Source organism: Chiloscyllium plagiosum, chromosome 16 (genome assembly GCF_004010195.1).
Source record: "Chiloscyllium plagiosum isolate BGI_BamShark_2017 chromosome 16, ASM401019v2, whole genome shotgun sequence".
NCBI classification, from domain to species: domain Eukaryota; kingdom Metazoa; phylum Chordata; class Chondrichthyes; order Orectolobiformes; family Hemiscylliidae; genus Chiloscyllium; species Chiloscyllium plagiosum.
The window spans coordinates 60197973-60212412 of record NC_057725.1 but is presented as its reverse complement, the minus strand read 5'-3'; the positions used below and the strand labels follow the sequence as shown (position 1 = coordinate 60212412).

At 40.1% G+C, this 14440-nt stretch overlaps 1 protein-coding gene across 4 annotated transcripts in view; it reads left to right on the top strand.

The window, feature by feature from the left end:
• Positions 1-14440, top strand: part of LOC122557951 (activating molecule in BECN1-regulated autophagy protein 1-like) — a 384568-nt gene that overhangs the window by 83803 nt on the left and 286325 nt on the right. For all 4 annotated transcript variants that reach the window (XM_043706209.1, XM_043706207.1, XM_043706208.1 and 1 more), the window contains one exon: positions 10281-10367. In XM_043706209.1, the coding sequence (XP_043562144.1) occupies positions 10281-10367 (87 nt within the window). The remainder of the gene's footprint in view (positions 1-10280; positions 10368-14440) is intronic.

Genomic DNA, 14440 nt, shown 5'->3' with positions numbered 1-14440 from the left:
CCCCCCAGGATATTGCTGCCCTTCTGGGTCAGGTGCAACCCGTCCTGCTTGTACAGGTCCCACCTTCCCCAGAATGCAGTCCAATTGTCCAAATACCTGAAGCCCTCCCTCCGACACCATCCTTGCAGCCACGTGTTTAACTGCACTCTCTCCCCATTCCTTGCCTCACTGTCACGTGGCACCGGCAACAACACAGAGATGACGACTCTGTCAGTCCTAGCTTTTAGCTTCCAGCCTAACTCCCTGAGCTCCTGAATGACCTCCCCACTCCTCTTCCTACCTATGTTGTTGGTGCCAATGTGCACAACAACATTTGGCTGCACACCCTCCCCGTGAAGACACGGTCCGAGACGTCTTGGACCCTGGCACCCGGGAGGCAACAAATCATCCGAGAGTCTCGCCCATGTCCACAGAACCGCCTGTCTGTCCCTCTAACTATAGAGTCTCCTATAACTAGTGCTCTCCTCCTCTCCCCCTTTCCCTTCTGGGCCTCGGAGCCGGATCTCGTGCCAGAGACGCGGTCACTGCAGCTTACCCCTGCCAGGACCCCCCCAACAGTATCCAAAGCGGTATACTTATTGCTGTTGTTACCCGTTTTACAAACATGAAACCTTACACCCTTGTAGATGACCATTCCATTAAGATTGTCAATGTAATTGTAAAGTATGTAAAGACATTTTCACATGCTTAGCTTATGTCATTGCTCAAACGAGGAACTGCAATGATGTTTGCATTACTGCAGCCATGAAAGCTGCCGGTGCCTGCTGCAGATGGATTGTCAAATCGGCACTACTTGTTAAAAATGGATATATGCTTGGCTCCCTCATCATTGAGTCAGCAAAATACTCATTAACCATTACTGTTTTCTACCCTACTGCCAATTTTGTATCCATGTTGATACTGTTTCTATTATTCCATGACCTACAGCTTTTCTCAGTTTGTTGTGTGGCATTGTATACAACACTTTTTTTTTTGAAATCCATGCATGCACATTAACAACATTGCCGGAAGCAACTCTGCCTGTTAACCTCTTGGAAAAAATCCACATTAATTCTGCAAGATTTTTCCTTCGCAAATCCATGCGGACTCTTCCAAATCAGCCCACACTTCTCCATGTGATTGTTAGTTCGACACAGAATAATTGTTTCCAGAGGGTTCCCTCACCAGTGAAGTTAGACTGACCAGTCTGAAATTCCAGGCGTATCTTTACAAATCCTTTAGAACGAGGTGTAATATATGCAATGCTTCAGTCCTCTGGCACCACCTTAAATCTAGGCAGGGTTGAAAGATTATTGCCAGTGCCTCTGTCATTTCCATTTTAGTTTAAAAAAACCTTTTGGCTTTCACAATACAGGTACATGCTGCAGGAATTTGGTCAGTTTATGTTCATCTACCTACAGCAAACAGCATCTTTATTTCATTTAAATTACAGATGCTGCTGCTAACTTTGCAAGTCTCCACCATATGTTTTGATTAAAGTATTGTTGCTGGCTCTTCCAATTGATCATTGATCTTACTTTGCTACAAATTCCCTTATGTTATGTCCTTAACTTACTACTTAATCTTTCTTTACCTGGTACACGTCATGATATGGCTCTCCTTTAATTGTTAAAGTTGTTTCCTTTTCAAAACTGTCAGAGAATGGTGGAGCAAAATCTGCTCTGTTTTTGAATCCATTAAACTTTTATTTTCAAGTTGACTTCTGGTGCAATTGTCATGGATCAAATTGCTAACTGTTCGAATTGAGCTTTTAGATCTGCTGTTACAGATTTCTACTTGTCAACATAATGGTCAGTTCTTAAGAATAATCTCTCTTGTTTTGAATTACATTGAATTTAGTTCTTCCAGAGGAATTATGTGTAGTTTCTTATGGCTCTGCAGAATACTCATGCAGGCACTTCAGTGAGTAACATGAAATCAATTTATGTAGTGAGAGATATTAGTGCTAAAACATCAGCTGCTTAATTGTTCAAAGCGAGGTCTCACTGAAGCAGAAAATCTCATGTCTTGCATACTTCTTGAAATGGTGCTATCCTGATACTACCATATATTAATGATAGCTCAGTTAACCAATGTTCAATATCTTTACACGGTGCGTTTGCGTGAAAATATTTGTCAGAAATGATTTTGTTTTCCCATTTGTGTCTAAGTTTGCCTTTCTGGTGATTTGAATGATTTTCCCTATTCTGATTTTAAACTAGTGAAGGAATTTACTTTGCTCTTTAAAACTTTTAAATTTTTAAATGTTTTCAAATTCATTTTAATGAATGGGAAGGAAACAGAGCATTGAATGGTTTGCTAGTTAGTTTTTGAAATATATTTTCGTAATATGTCAAATTCACAGAGAGAATTCCTGTTGCACATTTAGAACTTGCACTTTATGCCAAACATCTGGTGGAGATTTGACATTTATTCCACAGTTATTGAAATCTTCTGAGATGAAATTGTTCTTCTGAACTTTATGTAGGTTATGGATAAGAGAGCAGCTCCAATTAGCTTAATTGGCATTGGCTAAGTAAAGAAGGTTAGCAAGCTAACACCAAACTGATATTATCCCAAAATCTTGTTATTCTTCAATACAAGGATATCTGATTTCTTCTTGAATTAGTTGCTTTCCATATTAAAAAAATATAGTAAACAATTACGCTGTGAACATTTCCCATTCTTTTTCTGGCAATTTTGCTTTTCATTTTGGCCTCCTAGATTTATTTTGTTTCCCCGCACAGTTATATTTAATCATTGACTAACACTCTTCACATTCTGCAATTTCTACTGAAACCCATTTTTAATCACCATTTTCCAGTTATTTTACAATGCCTATATTGCTTAATTGTCTGACTTAATTTCTGAGAATGAGATTCAGAACTGTCTCTTTATTTGAACTAAACTCATTAACTATCCTGACTTGGAACTAACTCACTGTATCTTTACTGCCACTGGATCCAAATCCTGGAACTCCCTCCTTAACAGTACTGTATTACAAGGATCGAAATTACCTTCTGAAGGGACATTAAGAATTGACGATCAATGTTGGTTTAGCCGGCAATGCTGCTATTGTGTGGATGAATCATTTAAAAAAAAAACTAGTCTTCGGAGTAAGCCTGAACATATTTCTTGGTCTTCTGACATTTATTTTACCCAACTCAATCTTGGGATAATTAATGCTACTAGACATGTTATGCAATTGATCTAAATAATAACTTGTTTGTGGTCAACTTAAAATTTGTCAAAAAGCGACACAGACTTGAAGTTTTTTGTCTTGTACTTTCAGGAGAGGATGCAAGAAACCAAGCTTGGTAAAGGAACATCAGTTTATATAGCATGAGAATATGGTCTGGTTGGTTCGACCATGATTGGCATAGAGATACAGTATGGTCCGTTAACAGTCAATCTGTGGATTTAGATTTATTGTAAATATATAAATATAAAACCTGCAAAAAAACTTTTCACCATATTCTATACAAAGTGTCACCAGGTTCCAGTGCCATCTTGAAACACTGAATATACTGCAAGATTTTACTGCACCGAGTTCATCTTTATCCTCTTCTCTCTTCTTTTTCTTCCTCCTCTGCTGCTAGTGCAGTCACTGCTTGCTACCTCTGAAACGGGCTCCAGGTTACCTGTAACCACTTCTGGGGTCTCGGTTACAGGCTTCTGCCGCTGCCACTCCATGACCACCATGCCCATCTTGGCTAGCTGATTAAACTTCAACCATGAAGACTGGTCAGGCATTGTCATGGCGAATGCATCAGGGATTGACAGTTTCCATAACCCTTTCTCAACAAAAATGATGCAATGTATGCTCAAAGTCCTTTTGCCCATCCAGAACAGGGTCCTCTGTGTGAATATCTGTAGCATGTATAAATAAAACGTGCTGCCAGCCTAACTGCTGAATTTAAACTTGCTTTCAAGTATACGTCTTAGCACAGTCTGAATTATTTTCGTAACTGTTGTCAATTGGCCGAATCACATCAAAAGCTGCATACTTGTGTTTTGCAATCACAGGCTGATGGAGCATGGTTGGCACTCTGCCTGCTGTAGGCAGCCAAGGAGATGTTTTGAACAAAAACAGAAATTACTGGAGAAACTCAGCAGATCTGGCAGTATCTGTGGAGAGAAAGTAGAGCCAACATTTAGGTCTGGTGCTCCTCCTTCAGAATGTTTTGTTTGATATGGTCCACCCTTTGCTGAGAAGTACAGTCTAGGTGCCTGGCTTCTCACTGCCACTGAAATTAATATAACATATTAGTATCTGCATGGCAGGTCCAATTTTTTTGACTTGATGGCGTTATCCTGTTAGTACAGTATGTTTAAGAGCAGTTACTTTAACTGCAAAATAGCAGTGTGAGATGGCTAATCATCTTTTGCTCAAATCTTTGAGACGTTGTTCCTTTCCTTTTTGGGACCTTTCTGGGGCCAAACATGGTGACCATAGAGCATTTTGTGAGTTTGCATGATATACAGCGAGAGATGAGTTGATCAGGATAGCTATTGTTTTGCAGGATAGCTTTGGAATGCCCTATCTTGGCACAAGCCTTCACATTGAGCAGATGATTAAGGCTTTATTCATGAGGTTGCAAATGTATTTCGTGTTGTATCGTGTGATTCTGTAGGATTACCAGATAGCACATTGGCCAGTGAATGCATTCTTGTCATAGATAACCAACTGACAGATTTTGCAACTAACTCATTTAGAATCATTTGATTACTCCATTTTACTGATACATTTGAATGCTGGTTTGAGTATATTTGGATATGTAAAGAATTAGTTTTGCAGTGTAAATCTAAATATCAAAAAGAAACTTGTCATCAATGTATTGGAATGTACCAGGTTAAGGTGTTAGTGTCATTTCATCAAAGACTTCTCGGGGCAACCAGAGATGGTGTCACGAATAGCTGATCCTAGAGGGGTCCCATGGTGTTAGGATCTTTTCCTGAGGTTTCACACACAAGACGCAATTTGCACCCACCAACTTCTGCAAACAGTTAAAGCTTATTAAAGCTTGTACAAACTAGGTGACCTCTTTGACCATCTTCCCATGAATGCAAAGTTGAGACAAAGAGGCCCTGAACATAGAAAATACATCCCCTTTATACAGGTCAGTTGGTCATGCTCACAGGTACACTAGCCACTTCTCCACAGTCACATGCCACTGAAGACAACACCCCCCCCCCAAGCCACTCCCTCACAGTCACATGTTACCCCAGGTACAATGATAGGATGAGATCATCCATGGAGATAATGGAAATGCAACTGCCAGGGAACTCGTTATGCAAACTATTTCCTGACTCAGTGATTCCCAAGACAATGTAGGTGTAATATGTCCTAGCTTCAGCGGATGGCTATGAAATCATTTCTGAATGGAAGAGATTGCATGACAATTTAATTTGATAATAATTGGGGGAGTAGTAGGAAATGACTGTCTGAATGGAGTGGGAGTCATTCGCATTCCTGTATGAATGTTGTCCCCCCCCATTTCCAGAATGTTCAGTCAATGCAGTTTAACTCTTTAATATATTCCAATTTAATCTTTTAACATTACATTGGCAACATCATCTGTTTAGCTGTATGCAATTTTGTTTAATATGAACTTCATGTGTGAGTTGCTATATTAGTCAGTTCTATGGCTGTCAATTCACACTGCATTCCTTATGACCATGCATTCCTGAGCAATCCATTCAGTTGACTAGTCTGAGGTTCATCACCAGCTAAAATAGACCCACGTGCATCCCCAGGCTAACCGTGTTCCAACTGATCATCACTCTGTCCAAATGTTGTATGAATTGATATTTGCTTTCTGAGTTGGGTTTCTTGCTTTTCGGACTGAATGAATGCAAGATGAAAAGATCCAAGTTTTGAATGTTATCGAATTGGTTCATATATTTGCTACTCTGTCCCCTTTACCATTTTCAGTTGTGAATGGTATATTTCTAAAACCCTTCTCTCTTTATTTCTCATTTCTTATCAAATAGATTCAACTTAAGTACCATCTCACAGATCTCTAGAACTGAACTTTTTAATGCTGCCATCCCTCCTTTATTTTATTTTCCTTTTGCATTCAGATATATTCCACAAATGTTCAGTTTAACTTACTCCAAATTTGAATTGCATTTTTGTTGAGGCAAATAAAACATTTCCTTTTTGCAACACCTTCTGGCTGTGGCTCACCAATTTTACTTTTAACACATTTTAGGTCGAACTGAATATCATTTGTGCTTTAATTCACATTCCTTCAGATTTGAAACATTAAGAATCTGATCTTTTTACGTGGAGTTGGCATGATGGTATCATATTGTATTGATCTGGCACCAGTGACTTCCAATTACTGGTTACGATGGATGTAAAAACCCGAAAGAACAGTGGATTTTGTGTAAATCAGAGACAAAAACAGGAATTGCTAGAAAAGCTCAGCAGGTCTGGCAAGCTATGATGCTGCCAGATCTGCTGAGCTTTTCCAGCAATTCTTATTTTTGTTTCTGATGAAAATTGGTTGTAATGTAAATCAGTTACTGCTGCCAGAGAAAGGCCAATTAAACTTATGGTGAATAGAGTTATTAATTTGCATTTGTTACTTTTTGCAAGTTTATTGAGTGTGGCTTTATTCAATGTTGCTATTCTTCTGTTTGTAGTGAATAATGCACAATAATCTTAACTTGGAATGCAATTCTTCCTTAATTTAAAAAAAAATTCTAGATCCACATTCACTTGGATTCATTCCAAATTACTTAATCGTCAAATTGAGCCAGTTCATATTGGAGGGTTTCAATTTAAACGGGGATGCAACACCCACGTCTTACTGCAGGTTCAAGGTTGTAAAAGATTTGATTGCCTTTGAATTAGTCTCATGTAAACAAAGTGTGGATAATTCAGTTCGTCTGAACAACAGTTTACGTGTTGTATGCACTAACGTAATTTATTTTTAGTTTTTTGATCTGGTTCAAGAGATCAATTGTCATAGGGGACTCTGTAGTTGGCAGCATAGACAGACTGGTTTCTGTGGCCATCAGTGAAAAATCAGAATGGTGTTTTGCCTCCCTAGTGCCAGGATCAAGGATGTCTCAGAGTGCAGAATGTTCTCAAAGGGGGAGAGAGACCAGCAGAAGGTCTTTGTACACATTGGAGCCAATGACGTAGGTAAAGAAAAGGATGAGATTCTGAAGGGAGAATATAGAGAGTTACGCAGGAATTTAAAAGGGAGATCCTCGAGAGTAGTAATATCTGGATTACTCGTGCTGTGTGCTAGTGAGGGCAGGAATAGGAGGATAGAGAAGGTGAATGCATAGCTGAGGAGCTGGTGTACAGGAGAAGGATTCACATTTTTTTTAGATCACTGAAATCTCTTATGCGGTAGACGTGACCTGCACAAGAAGGACGGATTGCACCTGAATTGGAAGGGGACTAATATACTGCCAGGGAGATTTGCTAGAGCTGCTCAGGAGGAATTAAACTAATAAGGTGGGGGGTGGGGGAACTAAAGAAATTGAGGGTTTGGTTAAGAAAAAGAAGGAAGCCTATGTCAGGTATAGACAAGATAGATCGAATGAATCTTTATAAGAGCATCAAGACAGGACTCAAGAGGAAAATCAGGAGAGCAAAAAGGGGACATGAGATAGCTTTGACAAATAGAGTTAAGGAGAATCCAAAGGGCTTTTACGAATCCATTAAGAACAAAAGGATAACGAGGGAGAGAATAGGGCCCCTCAAAGATCAGCAAGGCGGCCTTTGTGTGGAGCCGCAGGAGTTGAGGAAGATACTAAACAAGTATTTTGCATCAGCGTTTACTATTGAAAAGGACATGGAAGATATAGAACGTAGGGAAATAAATGGTGACATCTTGAAAAATGTCCATATTACAGAGAAGGAAGTGCTGGATGTCTTGAAATACACAAGTGCGTAAATCCCCAGGACCAGATCAGGTTGTACCCTCGAACTCTGTGGGAAGCTAGAGAAGGGATTGCTGGCCGCCTTGCTGAGATATTTGTATCATCAATAGTCACAGGTGAGGTACTGGAAGACTGGAAGTTGGCTAACATGGTGCTGCTGTTTAAGAAAGGTGGTAAGGACAAGCCAGGAAACTATAGACCAGTAAGCCTGACATCGGTGGTGGGTAAGTTATTGGAGGGAATCCTGAGGGACAGGAAGTACATGTATTTGGAAAGGCAAGGGCTGGTTAGGGATTGTCAACATGGCTTTATGTTTGGGAAATCATGTCTCAAACTTGATTGAATTGTTTGAAGAAGTAACAAAGAGGATTGATGAGGGCAGAGCGATGAACGTGATCTATATGGACTTCAGTAAGGCGTTCAACAAGGCTCCCCCTGGTTAGCAGGGTTAGATCTCATGAAATACAGGGAGAATAGCCATTTGGATACAGAACTGGCTCAAAGGTAGTAGACAGGGTGGTGGTGGATGGTTGTTTTTCAGACTGGAGGCCTGTGACCAGTGGAGTGCTGGGTCCACTACTTTTCGTCATTTATATAAATGATTTGGATGTGAGCATAAGAGGTATAGTTAGTAAGTTTGCAGATGACACCAAAATCGGAGGTGTAGTGGACAGCGAAGAAGGTTACCTCAGATTACAATGGGATCTTGATCAGATGGTCCAATGGGTTGAGGAATGGCAGATGGAGTTTAACTTAGATAAATGTGAGGTGCTGCATTTTGGGAAAGCAAATCTTAGCAGGACTTATACGCTTAATAGTAAGGTCCTAGGGTGTGTTGCTGAACAAAGAGACCTTGGAGTTAAGGTTCATAGCTCCTTGAAAGTTGGAGTCGCAGGTAGATAGGATAGTGAAGAAGGCGTTTGGTATGCTTTCCATTATTGTTCAGAGTATTGGGTACAGGAGTTGGGAGGTCATGTTGCCGCTGTATAGGAAGTTGATTATGCCACTTTTGGAATATTGTGTGCAATTCTGGTCTCCTTCCTATCTGAAGGATGTTGTGAAACTTGAAAGGGTTCAGAAAAGATTTACAAGGATGTTGCCAGGGTTGGAGGATTTGAGCTATAAGGAGAGGTTGAATAGGCTGGGGGCTGTTTTCCCTGTAGTGTTGGTGGCTGAGGGGTGACCTTTATAGAGATTTATAACATCATGAGGAACATGGATAAGATAAATAAACAAAGTCTCTTCTCTGTGGTGGGGAGTCCAGAACTAGAGGGAATAGGTTTAGCTTGAGAGCGAAAGATATAACAGAGACCTAAGGGTCAACGTTTTCACGCAGAGGGTGGTACATATATGGAATGAACTGTCAGAGGAAGTGGTGGAGGCTGGTACAATTGCAACATTTAAAAGGTATCTCGATGGATATATGAATAGGAAGGGTTTGGAGGGATATGGGCCAGGTGCTGGCAAGTGGGACTAGTTTGGGTTGGGATATCTGGTCGGCATGGACGAGTTGGACCGAAGGGTCTGTTTCCATGCTGTACATCTCTATGACTCGATGACTTGGAAAATGTTGAACTCACGGCCTAGTTGTCTTTTTTTTTCTCAGGACAACAAAACAACCTTTGTTTATGTGGTGCCATTAAAGTAGAAAATGTCCCAACTACTGTGGAAAGGTGCTGAATAAATATGTAGTGAGATTAGAATAATGAAGAAATAAACCCTTAGCTATCTTGTGTTACAAGTGTGACTGAAATGTTTGTCAAGAAAGATGAAGGTAGAGACAAAAGAGAAGAGTCTTTGAATGAAGCAAAACACCAAATGCTGTCAATATACAACAGGTCAGTTACCACAGACAGATAGAGCAAATGAATTACTGTTCTGCTTGTAGTTGATCCCTGAGGACTCATTGAATCTTGCTGCAGGGGGTATTAAATGGCAGAGATCAGGAAAGTCCCTGTGAAGCTATCACTGCAGGCATAGCCAGGACTGCCATAATTAATGTCCATGTACCTGAGCTAGGAGGGAGGGAAATGATCGAGCATTCCTATTCCTTGGTGTTGTCCGTAAAAGGAGAGGAATGATTCCTATTTATGGTACTAAAGTAACTTTTGTCAATGCACATACACAAATTGATAGGCATTGCACAAGGTATTGGTGGCTGGCGGTCAGTAACTGTAGATACATAAGATATACTTGTCATACAATGTAATGGAGGATTCGATGAAGTGAAATCTGGTTGTACTGCAGTTAGATCCTTTTAGAAATTAAACTTGGTCTAATGTTTTGAGCATTGGAAAAATGGCTGTTTAAAGAAATTAAATTAAGCATCCCGATGTCACAGTAATTTACCTTCCTATTTGACAAGTTACCTGAAACTCCCTTTTTTAACTCTGTAGGCGACTGTTGGAGTCCTCACTTATATCTCTGTCTCGGAACGATGGTTCTGGATCAAGAGAGCACCCAATTTACCCTGATCCAGCCAGGTAAGGCTTGCTGCTGTCCTCCTACACTGTAGTCACTTTAAAGTATTAATCTGCTAATTCCAGAAGTAGTGCATTTATTTTGCTGCACAGTGATGTAAGGTGCTTGACCTGTAATGCCACTTATCCTGCATGCAAAATTTTAAATTGCTTTCATTTTGCTTAATTTTCTCTAATTTAGGAAGAGTTCTTGTTGACCTGGAATTTTTCAGCCAAGTTATGTTAAAAGCTGAATTATTGAAAGCTGTTTTGGAAATGCAATCATCAAGTAGTTGGTTTATGTTCTCATTGTGGCTCGTATAATTATATGTCTGAATGGTGTGAAGAAATCCATTAAGTGATGCTTGATGTGGTTAATGTCTTATTTTTGGTTGTAATCTGTCTGAAATTTTCCAAGTAGTTACTTCCTTTATCAGTCTTTTGTTTTTGCTCTTCACATTAAAGAAAAATGCTTGACACACAACAGTACCAGAACAATTCCACATTAACATCAAACAAAATAAAAGCTTAAGATACCATGGCAACACAGTGTTGGACCCCATGCATTATTCACTTTCATAGCTTTGAGAAGTTTATAGGACTGCTAACAACAACTTAGATTTACATAAACACTAGGAAAAAGTGAGGACTGCAAATGCTGGAAATCAGAGTTTAGATTAACGTGGTGCTGGAAAAGCCCTTCATCAGGATTTTACATAAACACTGCTTGGAATGTTTTCATAAAAGTGTAAGAGTCTGACAGGGTTGATGTCGAAATATGATTTGAAGGCAATATGATGTCATATCGGCTTGAGAGAATATCTTAGGATCTCAAAGATAGAATACCCAGATGTTAGGTCTTCTATAGTCTATATAGCAATGTCTGCCACATCAGTGTAATTTGTACATAGAGGTATAGAGTCATAGAGATGTACAGCAAGGAAACAGCCATGGGAAATGCAAGTTTAAAGGGATAGGATGAAGGGGTGGGTCTGTGTGGCCTGCTGTTTGGAGGGTCAGTGTGGACTTGATGGACTGAATAGCCTGCTTCCACACTGTAGAGATTCTATGATTCAGTAAGGCGTTCTATAAGATTCCGTATTGTAGACTGGTTAGCAAGGTTAAATCACATGGAATACAGGGAGAGCTACCCATTTGGATACAAAATAGGCTTGAAGGTACGAGAGAGAGGGTAGTGGTGGAGGGCTGGTTTTTGGACTGGAGGCCTGTGACCAATGGTTTGCCACAAGAATTGGTGCTGAGTTTGCTGTTTTTTGTCACTTTTATATAAATGGTTTGGATATGAATTTGGAGGTGTGGCTATTAAGCTTTCAGATGATATCAAAATCGATGGTATAGTGGACAGTGCAGAAGGTTACCTTGCAGTGCAATGGGACATTGATAAGGTGGGCAAATGGGCCTAGGAGTGGCAGATAGGAATTTAATTTGGATAAATGTGAGGTGCTGCATTTTGGAAAGGCAGGACTTATACACTTAATGGTAAGGTCTTGGGCAGTGGCTGAACAAACAGACCTTGGGAGCATGTTCATAGTTCCGTGAAAGTGGTGTCACGGGTAGACAAGATGGTAAAAAAGGCATTTGGTACACTTGTCATTATTGGTTATCATATTTGAGAAGCCATATTGCAGCTGTACAGGACATTGGTTCGGTCACTTTTGCGATACTGTGTCCAATTCTGGTCTCCCTGCATTAGGAAAGATGCTGTGAAACCTGAAAGGATCTGGATGTAGATTTGCTCGCTGAGCTGGAAGGTTCACTTCCAGATGTTTCGTCACCCTACTAAGTAACATCTTCAGTGGGCCTCCGGGTGAAGCACTGTTGATAATTCCTGCTTTCTATTTATTACCCTGCTGGGATTTGCAGAGTTTGTAGGGAGATGCTGAGTAGGTTGGGGCTATTTCCCCTGGATTGAGGAGGTGATGGGTGACCTTGTAGAGGTTTGTAAAATCAGGAGGGGCATGGATAAGGTGAACAGCCAAGGTTTTTTTCCCAGGATAGGGAACTAGAAGGCATAGGTTTAAGGTGAGAGAGGAAAGACTTAAAAGGGATCTAAGGGGCAACTTTTCTCTCAGAGGGTGGTGTGTGTATGGAATGAGCTGCCAGAGGAAATGGTGGAGGCTGTCGCAATTACTACAATTAAAATGCATCTGGATGGGTATCTGAATAGGAAGAGTTTAATGTGATATGAGGTAAATGTTGGCAAATGGGCTAAATTAATTTAGGATATCTGGTTGGATGGATGCTTTGGACCAAAGGCGCTGTTTCTGTGGTTCTTAAGATTTCTTTGACACTTTTTTCAAATGCAACATTTCACGCTTCCTCTTGAGTATTGTTCTCGACCAGGGGTGGGGCACCTGCAGACTTGAGGCTGCATGCGGCCTTACCTTTTGAATGAATCCAAATTTTGCAGAACAAATATTTTATATTTTATTAATATATTTTTTCATCCTTTATTATTTTTATTTTAATCTTAAAATGAATGTATTTAAAATAACAGAGAGTAAAAGAAAATTCAATGAAATAATCCTCACAGACTGAAGAATATGTAATTGAAGTTTCTTTGATGCGGCTTTATTAGATTACACTAACATAATGCGACCTTCGACATAAAAAGGTTCCTCACCGCTGTTCTAGACTAAGTAATTCAAGGCAACGTTCAGTTGTCATGACCTTCAAGGTCTGTATATGGCAGGAGCCATTCTTCAGCATGCTGATCGTGTACAAAACTTCTCAGTGGCCACACTGCTTAGAGAGAAGGTTTAGATTAGATTTAGATTACATGACAGTGTGGAAACAGGCCCTTCGGCCCAACAAGTCCACACCGACCCGCCACCCACCCATACCCCTACATTTACCCCTTACCTAACACTACGCGCAAACATAACATCCTGTAGATTGCTACCAAGAAAGAGGACGGTAGCTGCAACTATCCCCAGTAGCTCATGCAATAGAAAACATTACAAAAAAGAATGGACTCAGAAAAATCAATAGGGAAGAGCAAGTTTGTGCTCAGCAAAGAGGAAGAGGAACTGGGCACGAGTCTTAGATGCACGAATCTTAAGTACATAGTATTAAGTTGCAGTCCTTCCACGAATAAGCAGAGAGAATGTAGAATCAGGAAAATAAATGTTTTCCAAAACACAAGTGGCAGGTATGTGAAGATCCTTGAGAGGTTGCAGAACAAATTTGCCAGAATTGTTCCAGAGGGAATTTTCTTGACATGATTAGTTTTGAGAAGTTAGAGTTGCAATGGAAATTGAGGGAAGTTTTATTGAAGATGTACAAGATTTCCATGTCTGGAAAAATTAGACAAAGAAAAGCTGTTCCCGTAGAACACCAAATGTAAATAAACTTGTAGGGCAAAGAGGGAAAGTAGACGAATGGGATTGATTGAACTGAGTAAGGCTCCCTGACCTGTTATTTCTCAGATTACCCCTGTTGCCCTTCTTAGACAAAGAAGCAATGTTGGCTATTCTCCAGTCCTCTGGGACCTCTCCTGTGACTAAAGAGTTCAGAAAGGTTTCGTCCAAGACCCCATCAATTTCCTCACCTGCCTCCCTCCGCATTCTGAGATAGATCCCATCAGGTCCAGGGGACTTGTCCACCGTAATGCTTTTTAAAACACTCAACACCCCCACCTTTTTATGTTGACATGAAAATCCTAGAATATCAACATACTCCTCCAGAGACATGCCATCCACTGCATCCTTTTCATTTGTGAATACTGAATCCAAGTTTACTTGTTAAGGATCTCAGCCACTTCCTCTGGCTCTATGCATAACTTCCTTCCTTTGACCTTGAGTGGACCTATCCTTGCCCTAGTTACCCTCTTGCTCCTTATAATTTATGTATAAAATTCCTTGGGATTTCCTTAATCATTGTATGGTTTATATATGAAAAGTGCTAAATACTCTGTTTTTGGTCACCAAATATCTACATCTTAAAATGCTGCAGCATAAAATAGGATAAGAATAACTGGTTGAGCAGTCTATAATTAGTACAGTCCCTATGAATGTCCTGACCAAATTTATTATGCAGGATAGTAATTCATCTGTTGAAATTTCCATACACCACTC